Source organism: Ochotona princeps, chromosome 8, assembly GCF_030435755.1.
Source record: "Ochotona princeps isolate mOchPri1 chromosome 8, mOchPri1.hap1, whole genome shotgun sequence".
Lineage (NCBI taxonomy): Eukaryota > Metazoa > Chordata > Mammalia > Lagomorpha > Ochotonidae > Ochotona > Ochotona princeps.
Genome location: NC_080839.1, coordinates 8,562,339 through 8,576,950, shown reverse-complemented (window position 1 = coordinate 8,576,950; position 14,612 = coordinate 8,562,339). Strand labels below are relative to the sequence as shown.

The following is a 14,612-nucleotide window of genomic DNA, read 5'->3' as shown; positions in this document are numbered from 1 at the left end:
CTGGGCCCAACAGCTGGCATCAGAGTGGTACCTAGAAACCACCCCAGGCCAGTCACAAAGATGTTCCACTCTGGTGCTCTGCTCTCCCCGCCACGATCCACTCTGTCTTTTACCCTCCCACACCCAGCCTACCTAGACAGCCCACAAATGCCTTGAATTCAATGAGCTGGTCCACGTTGTCGTCCAGCAGCCTGAAAGTCCGTTCCGCTAAGATCTCCGTGTGCACCCCACAGGTCCACGGCGAGACCAGCTGGAAGAGGTGTGCGAACTGCCGGGCATCTATGCGGTACTGCTCCACGTAGGGCCTGCTGGGGTCGTGGCGCAGGGCCTCGGGCCTGGGCTGCTCCCAGTAACACCTCATCATGTGCTCTCTCTTAACACAAGAGGGAGAGTGCTGTGAGACGCTGGGCCTGTGGGAGGCTGCACCCTCCACAGCTGTGGCCCATGGGCCCTCCTCCCCTGTACTGCCTCACCTCCTAAATCGCTGCTTAAAACACACCATGCAGTGACACAAACGAATGACAGTCTCAAGTGACTCACAGGCTCCCCATGGTAACCACATACAAAACACTGTCTCCCTGGTTTCCCTCCTGTGGTCCTTGGCTGACATATACATTTTTAAATTATTTGCTTATCGTGGCAAATCAGACACATTTTTTACTCTGACATCATTTCACTTAAAATTGTATTGTTTGAAACAAAAAGTAAAAGTCTGCAGGATATAAAATGAACTAGCAACACTGCTCACCTGTACGGAGACCAAGTGGGCAGCGAGACCCAAAGGCGGAAGCTTCTGAAGACTGACAGCCTTAAAGCACTGACAATTTCAAGGATTCAAAGGGAACAAAATGCAAGCTGAAGCCTTGGGAACACACTGACAACTAAGGCAGCTGTGGAGACAGCAGGGCAGGGGAGCCTCTCACAAAGCTTCGCCGACCCTCGTGCTCACTCTCCTCAGAGGCATCTCAGTTCACCGGGCCTGACGTGGTCTCAGCGGCTGCACGATTCTTTACAATTTCTTTTTTAAAGATTTTTTTTTTTTTGAAAAGGCAGATTTCACAGAGAGAATCTTCCATCTGGTGGTTCACTGTCCAAATGGCTGCAATGAATGCAGCTGAGCTAAACTGAAGCCAAGAGCTTTACACATGGTGCAGGGTCCCCACGCTTTGGGCCGACCTCGACTGCTTTCCCGGCCTGTTAGCAGGGAGCTGCATGGGAAGCGAGGCTGCTGGGACACAAGCCTGCACCCATATGGGATCCCAGCATTGCAAGGTGAGCATTTAGCTACTGAGCCATTGCACTGAGCCTGGTTCTTAACAATTTCAATGTCTTCTGTCTTTAAGGATGGGACAGAAATGAGTGCAGATGCTATAACATGCAAGCTAAAAAGTCATTCATAATTTCACTATCATTAATTACAGCCATATTCTTTAAACAATCACGTAAAAAGTAGCCCGGAACTTTGGTGTGCGGAGCAAAGGTCAGAGAAATTCTCATTTCTAAAAACTCAAGTCATAAAGTGAATGTCCACATGTCCATGTGTATGAAATCAAACTTAAGGCCCCTAAAATGGTGTCAAGAAAAGGGTTTGAAATATTAGCCAAGGACTACTTCAGTTAAGTAGGAAAACAAACCAATATAAGATTAAGCCAATGGGGCCCGGCGCTGTAGTCTAGTGGCTCACGTCCTCACTTTGAACGGGCTGGGATCCCATATGGGCGCCGGTTCTAATCCCGGCCACCTTGCTTCCCACCCAGCTCCCTGCTTGTGGCCTGGGAAAGCAGTTGAGGATGGCCCAAGGTCTTGGGACCCCGCATCCATGTGGGAGACCCAGAAGAGGCTGCTGGCTCCAGATCGGTGCAGCTCTGGCCATTGTGGCCACTTGGGGAGTGAATCAACAGACGGACGGAAGATCTTCCTGTCTGTCTCTCCTCCTTTCTGTATATCTGACTCATCCCTGGATACTGGGATGTGTGCAAAGTCGTGAGTGGTTTCCCCCTTTGTCTCTCCCCTTCCCCCAGAAACAAGAAGAAACAGCAAATTTGGAAGCAGTGAGTTCACCCAATTTTCCCTAAACTTCAATCCTTCCCACCCTAATCAGCCATGTAATTATTAAAAGTAAAAACTATAAAAATAATATTCTTTTAAAAAAAGACTAAACCAATGACATCAACAGGTGATTTAAGAAAGTATGTAATTATCCAATAAACTTAGGAAACAGAATGCAACGTCATTAATGAATAAGTAAGTCCCAATGAAATAGTTTCCTACCAGATTGAAAAGACCCATGATTATTATCAAATGCTGGGTGGAAATGAAGTGTTGCAAATGGGTCCTCTTACACATCAGTGGGACTGTCATTTGAAAAGTCAAAAATATTTTAGCAGCACTAAAATATATTAAGTACTACTCCATGATCCACCAACTCCAACTGAGTTTCCATCACTCAGTGGAGCTTCTGGCCTAGCCTTGGCTTGTGGCCATTTGAGACATCAATCAGCAGGGTAGAGATTATTTTTTTTTTTAAAGATTTTATTGTTATTGGAAAGCCGGATATACAGAGAGGAGGAGAGACAGAGAGGAAGATCTTCCATCCGATGTTTTTACTCCCCAAGTGAGCCGCAATGGGCCGGTACACGCCGATCCGATGCCGGGAACCTGGAACCTCTTCCAGGTCTCCCACGTGGGTGCAGGGTCCCAAAGCATTGGGCCATCCTCAACTGCTTTCCCAAGCCACAAGCAGGGAGCTGGATGGGAAGTGGAGCTGCCGGGATTAGAACCGGCGCCCACATGGGATCCCGGGGCTTTCAAGGCGAGGACTTTAGCCGCTAGGCCACGCCGCCGGGCCCTGTGGAGATTATTTGTTACTCTATCAAATAAAGCAATAAATCTTATGGCCAATGTTGTGACATACTACATTGCGAACAACATCGGCATTCCACATGGGTAACAAGTTTGAGTCCCGGCTTCTCCGCTTCTGACCCTGCTCCATACAAATGTGCCTCGGAAAGCAGCAACAGAAGATGGCCCAAGTGCTTGGGCCCCTTCCACCCATGTGGGAGACCTGGATGAAGTTCCTGGCCTTAGAACTGACCCAGCCCTGGCCCAGCCCTGGTCCACTGTGGCCTTCTGTGGAGTGAACCAACAGATGGAAGATATCTTTCTCCCGCTTTTCTTCTCTCACTCTGCCTTTCAAACAAATAAATCATTTTAAGAATCTTTGAAAATCTTTGGAGATGGAGCTGAGCCGTAGCAAACTAAGCCTCCCCCTGTGCTGCCAGCATCCCACATGGATGCTGGTGTGTGTCCTGATGGCTCTGCTTCCAATCCAGCTCCCTGCTAATATCCTGGGAAGAAAGCAGAGGATGGCCCAAAGCCTTCAGACCCTGCACCCACATGGGAGACCTGGCTGCAGACCATCCTAGCTCCAGCCACAGAGGTCATCTGGGGAACGAACCAGCGAATGGAAGCACTCTCTGTGTGCCTTTCTTTCTCTAATTCTTTCAAATAAAAATGAATAGTTAACTGTATTATAAAATTTTAAAAAGTGAAAAATTAAAAACTTCAATTATACACACACACACACATATACAGCTTTAAAAAATAAATTAGCAAATAAAACACTAATGTCCCTCAACAGGTGAATGTAAACCATGGTTCAGCCCAACAATGGAACTGGGTATTGATTAGAATGAGGAAAGATTCGTAGATACTGACCTAGAAGTAAGTTTACAACATTTGGTCAACTGAAAACCACAGTTCACTGTGTATAGCACACTCACACTTCCACATGAGCAAAGAGATGGATACTGTATGTGCTGAGTGCACATGTGTGTCTACAGAAACACAGGACAATCAGGAGACACACTCCGCACGCTCAGGAATGACCTACCCAAGGGTGGCTCACAGGGGAACCAAGGCAAGGCCCTCTCACTTCTGCTGAAAAGTGCTCTTTAAAGGTTTGAGTAGGGTACTTTTATTTGTGTTTCAATTAGAATTTGAAAACAGAAGTCTTTCTCAAAACACAACAGACCAAATGACCTCTGGGGCCCAGGAATCCAGCCAGAACAGGTGAGGTTAGCCAGTCACCAGTAAGAAGGTGTCTATGCAATACACAGACTCTGTCTTGGTCCTGGGCACCTCCAGGAGCAGCTGAGTATTCCAGTTTGTATTCACACCCCTCACAGCCCTCAAGAAGGCCATATCTTCTACTCTGGAGAGTAGGAGACATCCGGGCACTGCATTTATGAGAGGTCAAGGACTGCTTTAAAATAACGAGCATTTGTAACGCTCATCAAGTCCGAGCTGATGGCCACTGGCTACTACCAGGGGTGGCTGTGCCTGCGCCTGCGAGGCTGGGGTGAGCCGACCAAAGAACACACTCAGGCACATCCTGCCACATGCCTACAGAACACTTCAGGAGAATTCCCATGAGGGTCTTTCTCTTGCAAAAACAGAATTCTGGTCCCAAAGACAGGAGGTGCGTGTAAAACACACTTAAGTACATGACACCCCACGGGGCTTGACCCAAGAAAAAAACTTCCAGCAAAGTCCCTGATGATGTAATCCGTAAAACCCAAAACTCCGCCTAAACATCTGAACATCAGAAATCTGGTTTGCTATACTAAGCAGTACTGCAGGAAAGGTTACAAAGTCATTCAAGAAATGGTTCAGACTATGTGGTACCACAGAAAAACATTAACAACAGCATCAAGGGAAAAATATGCGAAGAACCATGCATGCTAGCCTAGTAAATGTCATCCAACATGCGGATCATGTCAGGGGACTGTGATTAGTTAGGAAGTACATCAAGTGTGGATGTTCCATCCACTCTGGACTGGGAAGTGGAGCTGTGCTTATCAGGGCAGAGCACGACTGTGAGGAGATCCCCTCACAGAGCCCTCATCCCAGGGCGGCTCCTGTACCTTGGGCCCTCCCCATTCCCCTGCCCCGGAAGCTACACAGTGGGCTGGTGTCCAAGGGAGCCTCGACCGAACAAACGGGAGACATTTCTGGGCAGAAGCAAGCAAGCAAGGATCGCAGAGTGGCTGGTGGGGCAGCTGTAGGCTCTGCCAGTGTATAACAGGTACCCCCACTGTGGGCTCAGGCCTGGCTCAGGGCCCTGGAACTCCTCCTCCCCAGACTCACTCACCTTAAATAAGTCATAGAGCTGCTCCAGGTCTTCAGGAAGGATTGAGACGTCGGGGATGACGACGCGGAGCTTAAGGAAAACAGAAACGGTGAGCGAGCAGCTCTAGGCCTGCACACCTGGCAGGGGATGGGAGCTCTCCCTCCTAGTCGGGGACACAGGGAGGGGGCTGTGCAGCTTCCCTTGGGCAACAGTTCCTGGCGCACTGGAGCAGCACCTGCTCCTCTGGATACCAAGGTGCTCTACAGCATCTTCTCTGCTCTTCTCCCTTTCCAGGTCACCCAGTGAGAACCACATGAAGTCTGACAGAAGGGAAGCAGTTGGCAGTTACAGCCCAGGCAACCAAACAATGAGCACTTACTGTGGGCCACCTGCATGAGGTATTTTATAACTAGTCCCTCAGCTAAATCCTATCTGGTAGCCCTAATCAGGCCCATTTTACAGCCAGGGCAACTGAGGGTCCCAGTTGGACCCCAAAATCCAATGTCATTTATGCATATCAACCTCCAGTACATTAATTCAGTGATTTTTCCACCCTATTCTTCAAACAAATTCTGACACTCCTGCATCAGGTGACCAGAAGGGACCCGCCTGCACAGCTAGCTCCAAGGCCAGGGGCCCCACGGTGAGGGGACTGCTGCCCACCACGTTCTGCTTCGTGGTGTCCTCATGGCCTTGGAGGACCCGGATCCTGTGCTTGCAACGCAGGTGTTCGATCTGCTCCACCGACTGGTCTCCGAATTTCTGCAGGGAGACAGACACGGCCCAGCTCAGGGGCCCCACGGCCTCTGGGCTGCGGATGCAGGCACCCTCCCGTCCGAGGGCACCGCATTACCTCATAGGCGTCCCGGATGAGGTCTGTGATGTCAGTCACAGGGCAGGGCTCCTGATCATCAGAGAAAAAGGCATGGTGGCTGCCAACCGGCGGGTCGGGGCTGTCCTCATTCTTAATGTGGTCTAGAAACCTGAGCACAGCATCAGTTACAGCCCAGACCAACCCACACCAGGTGCCACACATCACCCACGAGGGCCACAGGGCAAGCAGTGGGTGGGCTGGCACCGTCCAAATACCAGCACCCAGGAGGAGACCAAGGCAGCAACCACTGCTGTTTAGAGAACAGGAGAGAAACTCAGCAAACCAAGCCTGCCCAGTATGGCTCCCAGGACAGTCTTCTGGTGGCCACGGCTCCAGTGTAGTGAATGCAAACGTCTATGCATTTCATTTTAAGCATCCCCACTGTTCTGGAAGGAAGTTGCCTTCTACATGTCATCTGGCTCCAGGGCTCACCCCACTGTGATCCTTAAACTGCAACTCGTTAGCACCCCTGATACACAGGGTCTGAAACCTCCTGGCATCTGCCCAATGCCCACGCAGCCCCAACAAGACTGCTCACAGTCTACACCAATTCAAGCCCCTTACTCTTCTTACAGCATCTGCAGCCCTTGTCTGCCTAGACGGTCCCTTGGTGGATATGGGTAAAGGAAGATGCCACTGGTGACAGTGCCACAGGCTCGGGGGGAACCCCTGGGTGACAGGTGGCAAGCAGCAGAGCGGAACAGAAACCTCCCACAGCATTGGCACATGCCGCTGCCCGCCCTCCCCACTGCCCTGGTCGGCCACGGGAGCCAGTGGCCGGGCCGGGGCCCACCTGCTGAGGACCATCAGGGCTTGGCCGTCATCCTTGCTGCTGCACAGCTCCTCGGCGTTGGCTTCAAGCACGGCAAGCCCCAGCTGGAAGATGGCTTTGATCCCGTCATAGAAGAAGCAGTCGACCACGTTCACGGCGCTCTCCAGAGGCATGATGCTGAGGAACAGGGTCAGGAACCATGAGAGTGAGACAGACGCCAGGGCCGAGAGGTCCTGCATGTGCTCCGCCAGCTCCGGCAGGTGCTCCCTGATGAGCTCTTCAAACACAGACTGGTCCACCTGCGCCCCTGCAAGAGGAAGGCCACAGGCTGTGGGTGGGAGGCTCAGGGCCACTAGCCTCGCTCTGATATCCACTACCCTGAGATAACCACCACAACCAGGCAGACATGAGGCTGAGAAAGCACCCCGTGGGGTCTGGGGGTTCAAGTGTATTACCCACAAGGGAAGCATGACTAGGAGTTTCTGGCTCCAGACTGCAGCCTGGACCAGCCCTGGACGTCGCAGGCAGCTGGAGGGCGAAGAAAGCAGATGGGAGTTCTCCCAGCTACCTCAGTCTCATGAATAAATTTCATAAAAACAATTATTTTTTGAAAAGCGTATCATGACACATGCCAATTTCTATTCTACAAGAGCAGCTAAAATTAAAAAGACAAGGCCAAGTGTTTGCCAGGATGCAAAGGCACTGGAGGTCTCCTGGCATTATGCTCCCTTTACAGCATGTGAAATTAAACATACACACACTATACCACACCCCCTAACCTGGGACCCAGAAATCCTACTCCCGGGCAAACACCCAGGAAAAAAATCACAATAGATAGTCCTACAAAGACTTACATGTGGAATGTTTATTGTAACTTTATCATAGACCCTCATCAGCATTAACTCACACACCCATCAACAGGAGACTGGATGGAACAGACTGTGGTATGACTACACCCTGAAACACCACTCAGCAACCGGGAGCAGGACACCCCTGAGCTCTCTCCAAAGTGCACGCCCTTCGGACATTACACTGAGAGGAAGCCACCAGCTCAAGCGAGCGCCCTTCTATAGTGTCACATGTCAAACCTAAGGGCAAAGTGCACAAGCTTCAAGAGCAGGTGACAGGAATCCATGGTGACAGACAGCAAGAGCGGGAGCTGCATGCAGCTGGAAGATGTTCCTCCCCATCTGAGGGTCATGGTCACAGGGGCATGTATGATCTCAGAGGTCCTCGCTGCTCACTGCTGAGCCTGAGCTGTACACAGGCTGTGACGGGGGTGGCACCTCACACCTCACTGGGTTCCCAACTACTCCTCCTCGGTCTGGTGTCACTGCCTCCCACAACACAAAGGGAAAGGAGATGTGAACCAATAAACCTCTCAGGCCCCTCAGAAAGTCCAAGAGGACAGCCAGAGGCTCACGGAGAAGCACAGCTGTGTGCAAAAGCCACACAGCTCCTCCCAGGGAACCACGTGTCTCTGTGCCCTGCGGTGTCCCCGCCACCTCCTACAGCTCTCACGACATCTCCCACCTCACCCCCTACTTCAGTCTGCTGCCAAACACCATCTCACAAAGCTCCTCTTCTTCTCCCATGCCTATCACCACCCATTTCTCATCTGATCTGTCAAACAGCATCAAAAGCCTTTCCTCTAGCTTCTCCACCAGCGGGTAGCTGGAGCACAGTGACAGCACAAGGGACAGGTGTGGGGAGGACAGAGGCCAGGCGGCAAGGAGTGCAGGCCAGCAAGATCACCCATGTGGGAGCTGGGAGAGTCCGCCATTTCAACCACCAGTGTGGGTCGCACCAGCCCCAGGCGCTGTCTCCCCAGATCCTCTCCACCAGCTCCCCTGGCCTCACGAAATTTTTTTTTTACAGATTTATTATTATTGGAAAGCCAGATATACAGAGAGGAGGATAGAGAGAGGAAGATCTTCCATCCGATGTTTCACTCCCCAAGTGAGCCGCAACGGGCGGTGGTGCGCGCCAATCCGATGCCTGGAACCTCTTCCAGGTCTCCCACGTGGGTGCAGGGTCCCAAAGCTTTGGGCTGTCCTCGATTGCTTTCCCAGGCCACAAGCAGGGAGCTGGATGGGAAGTGGAGCTGCTGGGATTAGAACCGGCGCCCATATGGGATCCCGGGGCTTTCAAGGCGAGGACTTTAGCCGCTAGGCCACGCCGCCGGGCCCAATCGCTGGTGTTTAACCCAAACTCCACAGGCGTCTGCAGCAGCAGACAAAACTACACCGAGATTTTCCCAAAGACACTGGGCAAGCTCAAGGGCAAAAGTGTGTTTGTGCAATCAGCTGGGGAGCACTCCCACCCAAGGGGGGGGGAGAGTTTATACACAGGAGTGCTGACAGCGACTCTGTCACCACCATGGGGAGAGGCAGGGGCAGGCAGGCTCACCGATTACCCGGTGGTTGAAGTAGTCCGGCAGCATCCGCTCACACACAGCGACCAGCAGCCAGAAGGCCTCTTCCTCCTTGGCGTACAGCAGCAGCACAGAGGTCAGGATGTTCATGGACTGCACAGGGGGTCAGAGAGGACGGCCAGTGACTGACCCAGCGCCTGGAACCCCACATAGGCACAAAGCACACACCAGCCCACCTGGTGCAGGTGAGCGATGCAGCCATGCGCATCAAGTGGGACTGCCAATGTGCGTCTCATAATACACCTTGGGCTGAGCTGTCAGCCACCATCCAACCCAGCCCGTCGACGGCCATGCCCGAGGCCTGGATCACACCTGGCCCCGTGGACACTTGCTCACTTACACTCTCACACACAGATCCACAGCAGGAAAAGTGAGGTTTAAGTCTGTCACCATCAGCAGCACCCGTCTCTACTCCAAGGCCGTGCTAGGTCTACTCCGCTGATTTCATTCACCGTTTCCCCCTACGCTTGCTCTGAGAACGCCTTTCTTCCCATCCACGCTTCCCAGCCTGGTCACCTTTTCCTCCGCAGACAACACTGCCTCCTTAACTAACCCCTGTCTTTCAGAGGTTCAGAAGTCCTGCCTCTCCCAGGCCACAGTGGGCTCCTGTGGGGGCAGGGAACAGGGACCGTGCAGTGCGTATCACCATGGGGTGGGCAGAGCTGGTTTTCCCACGGCAGGGGAGGAGAGAGAGTAGGGTGGGCTTCCATGATGCATTCATTCAGGAAAGGGCTCAAGAACAGCACCCTCTCAGGACAGCCCTCAGCCCCATGCACACGTCACCTGGCAGTAGCCGATTTTGGGGTTCCGGTGGGCGTAGGCTGTTAGAACCCTCCTCAAAGCGGCAATGCCGGTTTCGTTCTGGAAGGCGGGGTGCTGCGGCAGAGAGCGGTGCAGGTCCCGCTCTATCTCCTCGCTCACCAGGCAGCCTCTGCCCAGGGACTCCTCTACCAGGCTCCCGTAGTAGCCGGGGTGCAGTGCGAGATCTGTCACAGCATCTGAGGGTTGACAGAGCAGCATGTCACGAGAATAGCTCCAGGGACTGTGTCCCCACAGAGCGGGACCCCCGCAGTATCGCACTGCTTACCGAGGGACACAAAAACACTGCTGACGCCACACACAATCAAAAGAACTTCATTTCTGCCACACAGCCTGGTCTACACACATAAACAAAGGAGGGCCCTGCGCAATGGCTCAGTGGTTAAACCCTTGCCTTGCATGTGCCAGGATCCCATCAGGGCACCAGTTCATGTCCCGGCAGCTCCCCTTCCCATCCAGCTCTCTGCCTGTGGCCTGGGAAAGCAGTTGAGGACAGCCCAAAGACATGGGACCCTGAACCCACGTGGGAGACCCGGAAGAGGCTGCTGGCTTCAGATTGGCTCAGCTGCAGGCGTTGTGTCCACTTGGGAAGTGAACCAGTGCATGTATCTCTCTCTCCCCCTCTCCTTCTCTCTAAATCTTCCCCCCCAAAAAATTATAATAAAATAAATCTTTTTTAGAAAACAAAGGAAAGGTGTAGGCATTTAAGCAGTTCAGATGCCACTAACGAGTTCCACATCCCACACAGGTATGTCCACTCAAGCTCTGCTTCCAACGCTCGCTAATGCCCACCCTGGGAGAGAGCAGGTGACAGCTCCAGCTTTTAGGTCCTGGACACCCAGGTGGAAGACTTGGCCTGAGTTCCAGACCGACCAGCTCTGATTGTTGTGGGCACCTGGGGAGCAAACTGGGAATGGAAGACTTCTGTCTATGCCTTTTACATTAAAATTTGAAACTTAAAATAATGACACAGACATGTTAGGATGGCTTTTGAAAATAGTGATTCAGGTATCAAAGTTTTCCATGGCCAAGGGCATGGCTGGCGTCCACCTTGCTTCCTGCTCTCTAGCCTGCTCCTGCAGCTGCCCAAACACATGACATATAAAGGCCTCCTGTGCTTCAAGCTGAAAACCCCACATGGAGGACTGAATAGAGAGAGTGGCTGGATGACTCAGCACCCGAGGGGACACCTGTGACCCCGCAGGGCCGTGTTCTTCTGGGTCTCTCCAGTCTGGGGGGGGTCTGTGGGTGGCTTCATAAAGGGCTGGCTGCCTTCTGGTGCTGGGATGGATGGGCAGGGGGACTGCAGGTGTCCAAGCTGTTGCTAGTTGCTCAGCAGCTTTTGGTGTAAATGCTGCTTACTACGCAGGAGTGCCAACAGACCATGGGAGCTGGCCGTCACCGCACAGCAGAGATGGACCTGGCAGTTCTAGGCTGGGGCTTCCTGATGCCCTAGGTGAAACCTGGGTCTGAGAATCGGGGACTTCAGAGGGCTGGAGCAGGTTATTTGGCGGCTGGGAGAGATGGGGGAAGAGGAGAAAGGCAAGGATGAATGCAAGAGGAGGAGCGAGACCACGAAGAGGCGAGCTGCTGAGGGGCCAGACGCCAATGGAGAAAACTGCTTACTGCTTACCTGGCGATAGTCAGACTGCCCCCCTATCGTCCCGCCCACCAGCAAGAGAGGGAGTGTCCCAGACGTTTGAAGCTGAAGCCGGGGCGGCCATGGACTGAAGGGTTAGTTAAGCGGTGTAGGACACCACAGATGACAGAGGTCCCCCGCCACGTGGCCTCCTGTGGAGGCCCTGGGTGTCCCTGGGAGGCGGCACCATGGGAGCCGATGCTCTGCTGGGTCTGGGTGTCCCGGTGAGGCGGCACCGTGGGAACCGATGCCCCGCTGGGTCTGGGTATCCAGGAGAGCCGACATTCTGCCCGGTCCAGCCTCCTGGTGCAGGATGCACCCAGGAGGAGCCGCGGGCACACGGTCCAGCTAGCGCACGTCCACACTGTGTGCCGCGGGGTGGGGCCCCGGGCCGCTCACCTGAGAAGAGCAGCCAGAGCCGGCCCCGCAGGGACTCTGGGATCCCCATGGCCACGAGCTTCCGGATCTTCTCAGTGCGAAACATACACACGGTTCTGCCGTACTCCACGAAGTGGTCGTTCCACAGACTGATTTTGATCTGTTCCCTGGACTGGAATCAGAAACATGCTCCGCTGGTGGAGGGCAGACCCCGCCTGCAGCCCCCCACACACTGGAGCCCCCCAACCCGTGCTGGCACACCTTGTTGGGACAGTGCAGCGACACCGGTCTCCAGGCACATCCTGCAGTCAAGGACGCTTGCAAGGAGCACCCCACCCCCACCAGCAGACAAGGATATGTTCATCCCAATGGCTAAGGCAGCCGACTCTTAGACCAGGGGGCGGGGTGGGACTGCAGAGGTCAGCTCAGCGACCAGAAAGCAGGCACACACACACACACACACACAACTCTCTCTCTCTCTTCTCTCCTCTCTTTCCTCCCATTACCAGACCTGAGAGAATGACCCTTAAAAATGCGTTAAAACCATCACCAGAGGGCAGGAATGTTCTGTGCCTTTTAAACAAGTTGCTTTTAGTGGTCTGCCCTAATGGAAGACAGAAATTCAGACTTGGGTACGCTCAGGGATTGAGTCAGCAACAGTTAGCTATGCGTCTGTGTGGAACAAAAGGGAAGGCTCAGTGTGGGAGAAGCAGAGCCGACAGCTGCTTACACGGGAGCCTCAGGCACCCACACTGGGGTCCCGGGTGACCCTGTTCACAGCCACTGCTCCCTCCTGAGGGTTATAAACACAGCCACCCATAGCTGTGACTCCATTTCAACACCTCATCTACTTACTTGGCTGCACCTGCCACATGCCTCCCATGCTCCCTACAAACAGGATATCTTGAGGCCACGTGAAAAATCACATATTTTAGCTGAACACTCAAAGTCAGATGGACCCTTTGTCACGAGAACCAAAACCACACTGGGGGAGTGCATGCCAACACCACTAGCTAGTCCGAGAAGGGTCTGCTATGTGCCTGGAGCTCACCAGGGACAGCGCTGTCCCTGGCAAGCCACATCCCAGCCTGAGAACCACTGCAGGGCAGAGAGCGAGGGCAAGCAAAGACAGGAAGAGCACGTGCTAGTCAGGGCCGCCGGACAGCTGAGACCCTCAGAGCTGGGGGCAGCCAGGCCTACCTACCAGGAGGGCCTCGGGGAGCAGCGGCGGGCTCATCTCCTTGTCACCCTCCTCCCTGTTCTGCGGGCAGACCGCTTCCAAATCCCCAAACTTGTGGTCGCTGCACATGTTTGTTGAGTGAAACACGGATGATGTCTGAGCAAGAAGGAGAGACACAGCATGAGAAGTCACACACAGGCTTCCCGCCGCCTTCCAATGCGTGAGCGCCAAAGACTCCCAGCTCCTCAGAGGGAAATTGAGCAGGACCCGGGCCTCACGCACAATCGGGGCCCTCCAGCTGTGTCCAGGCAGGGCAGCCTTGGCCATCCTCGGCTTCCAGAGCTGAGCCAAGACCATCCCAAGCAAATACCTCTACAGTACAGAGTCTATCCCCGCTCCTTATCTGGGAGAAAAGGGATCAAGAGATAGGAGGCAGGTGAGGAGGATAGAGAAGGGGCCTTGGCAGTCCTAGGAGGAAGTTGGAGAAGGGGCCACGGCAGGCTTGGAAGGAGGTTGGAGAAGGGGCCACGGCAGGCCTTGGAGAAGGGGCCGCAGCAGATCTAGGAGGAGGTTGGAGAAGGGGCCATGGCAGGTCTAGGAGGTTGGAGAAGGGGCCACGGCAGACCTTGGAGAAGGGACCGCAGCAAGTCTAGGAGGAGGCTGGATAAGGGGCCACGGCAGGTCTAGGAGGAGGTTGGAGAAGGGGCCACGGCAGGCCTTGGAGAAGGGGCCACGGCAGGTCTAGGAGGAGGTTGGAGAAGGGGCCACGGCAGGCCTTGGAGAAGGGGCCACGGCAGGTCTAGGAGGAGGTTGGAGAAGGGGCCACGGCAGGCCTTGGAGGAGGTTGGAGAAGGGGCCACGGCAGGTCTAGGAGGAGGTTGGAGAAGGGGCCACGGCAGGTCTAGGAGGAGGTTGGAGAAGGGGCCACGGCAGGTCTAGGAGGAGGTTGGAGAAGGGGCCACGGCAGGTCTAGGAGGAGGTTGGAGAAGGCGCCACGGCAGGCCTTGGAGAAGTGGCCACGGCAGGTCTAGGAGGAGGATGGAGAAGGCGCTGCGGCAGGCCTTGGTGAATTCCTGCAGGGGTCCAAGCCCCAAGACTGTAAAGCTGCTTTCCCTCGTGTGACATCTGTCCCTGGGTTTTAACTGCAGCGGCAGGGAGGGTGTCGGCACTGATGACCAGGTCCTCCCCTCCAGTGTGGGAAGGTGAAGAGTGGCCTACAGAGGACACCATCCATCAGCCCCGCCATGCTGGGGAAGGAAGCCCTGCTGCGCCATGTCATGTTAGGTCAGGCTGACACAGTACATCAGAAACGACACCATGAGTGACACATGGGCCCACCAGCCTCTCCCTCACTGCATTCTCCTGCAGCGACCCCTGCTAGAGAG

At 54.1% G+C, this 14,612-nt stretch overlaps 1 protein-coding gene across 1 annotated transcript in view; it reads right to left on the bottom strand.

Moving 5' to 3' along the window:
- TBC1D8 (TBC1 domain family member 8) overlaps positions 1-14,612 on the bottom strand; it is a 113,030-nt gene that overhangs the window by 8,194 nt on the left and 90,224 nt on the right. The window contains exons 8-16 of the mRNA XM_058667507.1: positions 13,252-13,383; positions 12,069-12,219; positions 9,995-10,209; positions 9,187-9,304; positions 6,799-7,084; positions 5,985-6,114; positions 5,795-5,893; positions 5,153-5,221; positions 133-373 (exon numbers count right to left, since the gene is read on the bottom strand). Coding sequence (XP_058523490.1) covers positions 133-373; positions 5,153-5,221; positions 5,795-5,893; positions 5,985-6,114; positions 6,799-7,084; positions 9,187-9,304; positions 9,995-10,209; positions 12,069-12,219; positions 13,252-13,383 — 1,441 coding nt within the window. The remainder of the gene's footprint in view (positions 1-132; positions 374-5,152; positions 5,222-5,794; positions 5,894-5,984; positions 6,115-6,798; positions 7,085-9,186; positions 9,305-9,994; positions 10,210-12,068; positions 12,220-13,251; positions 13,384-14,612) is intronic.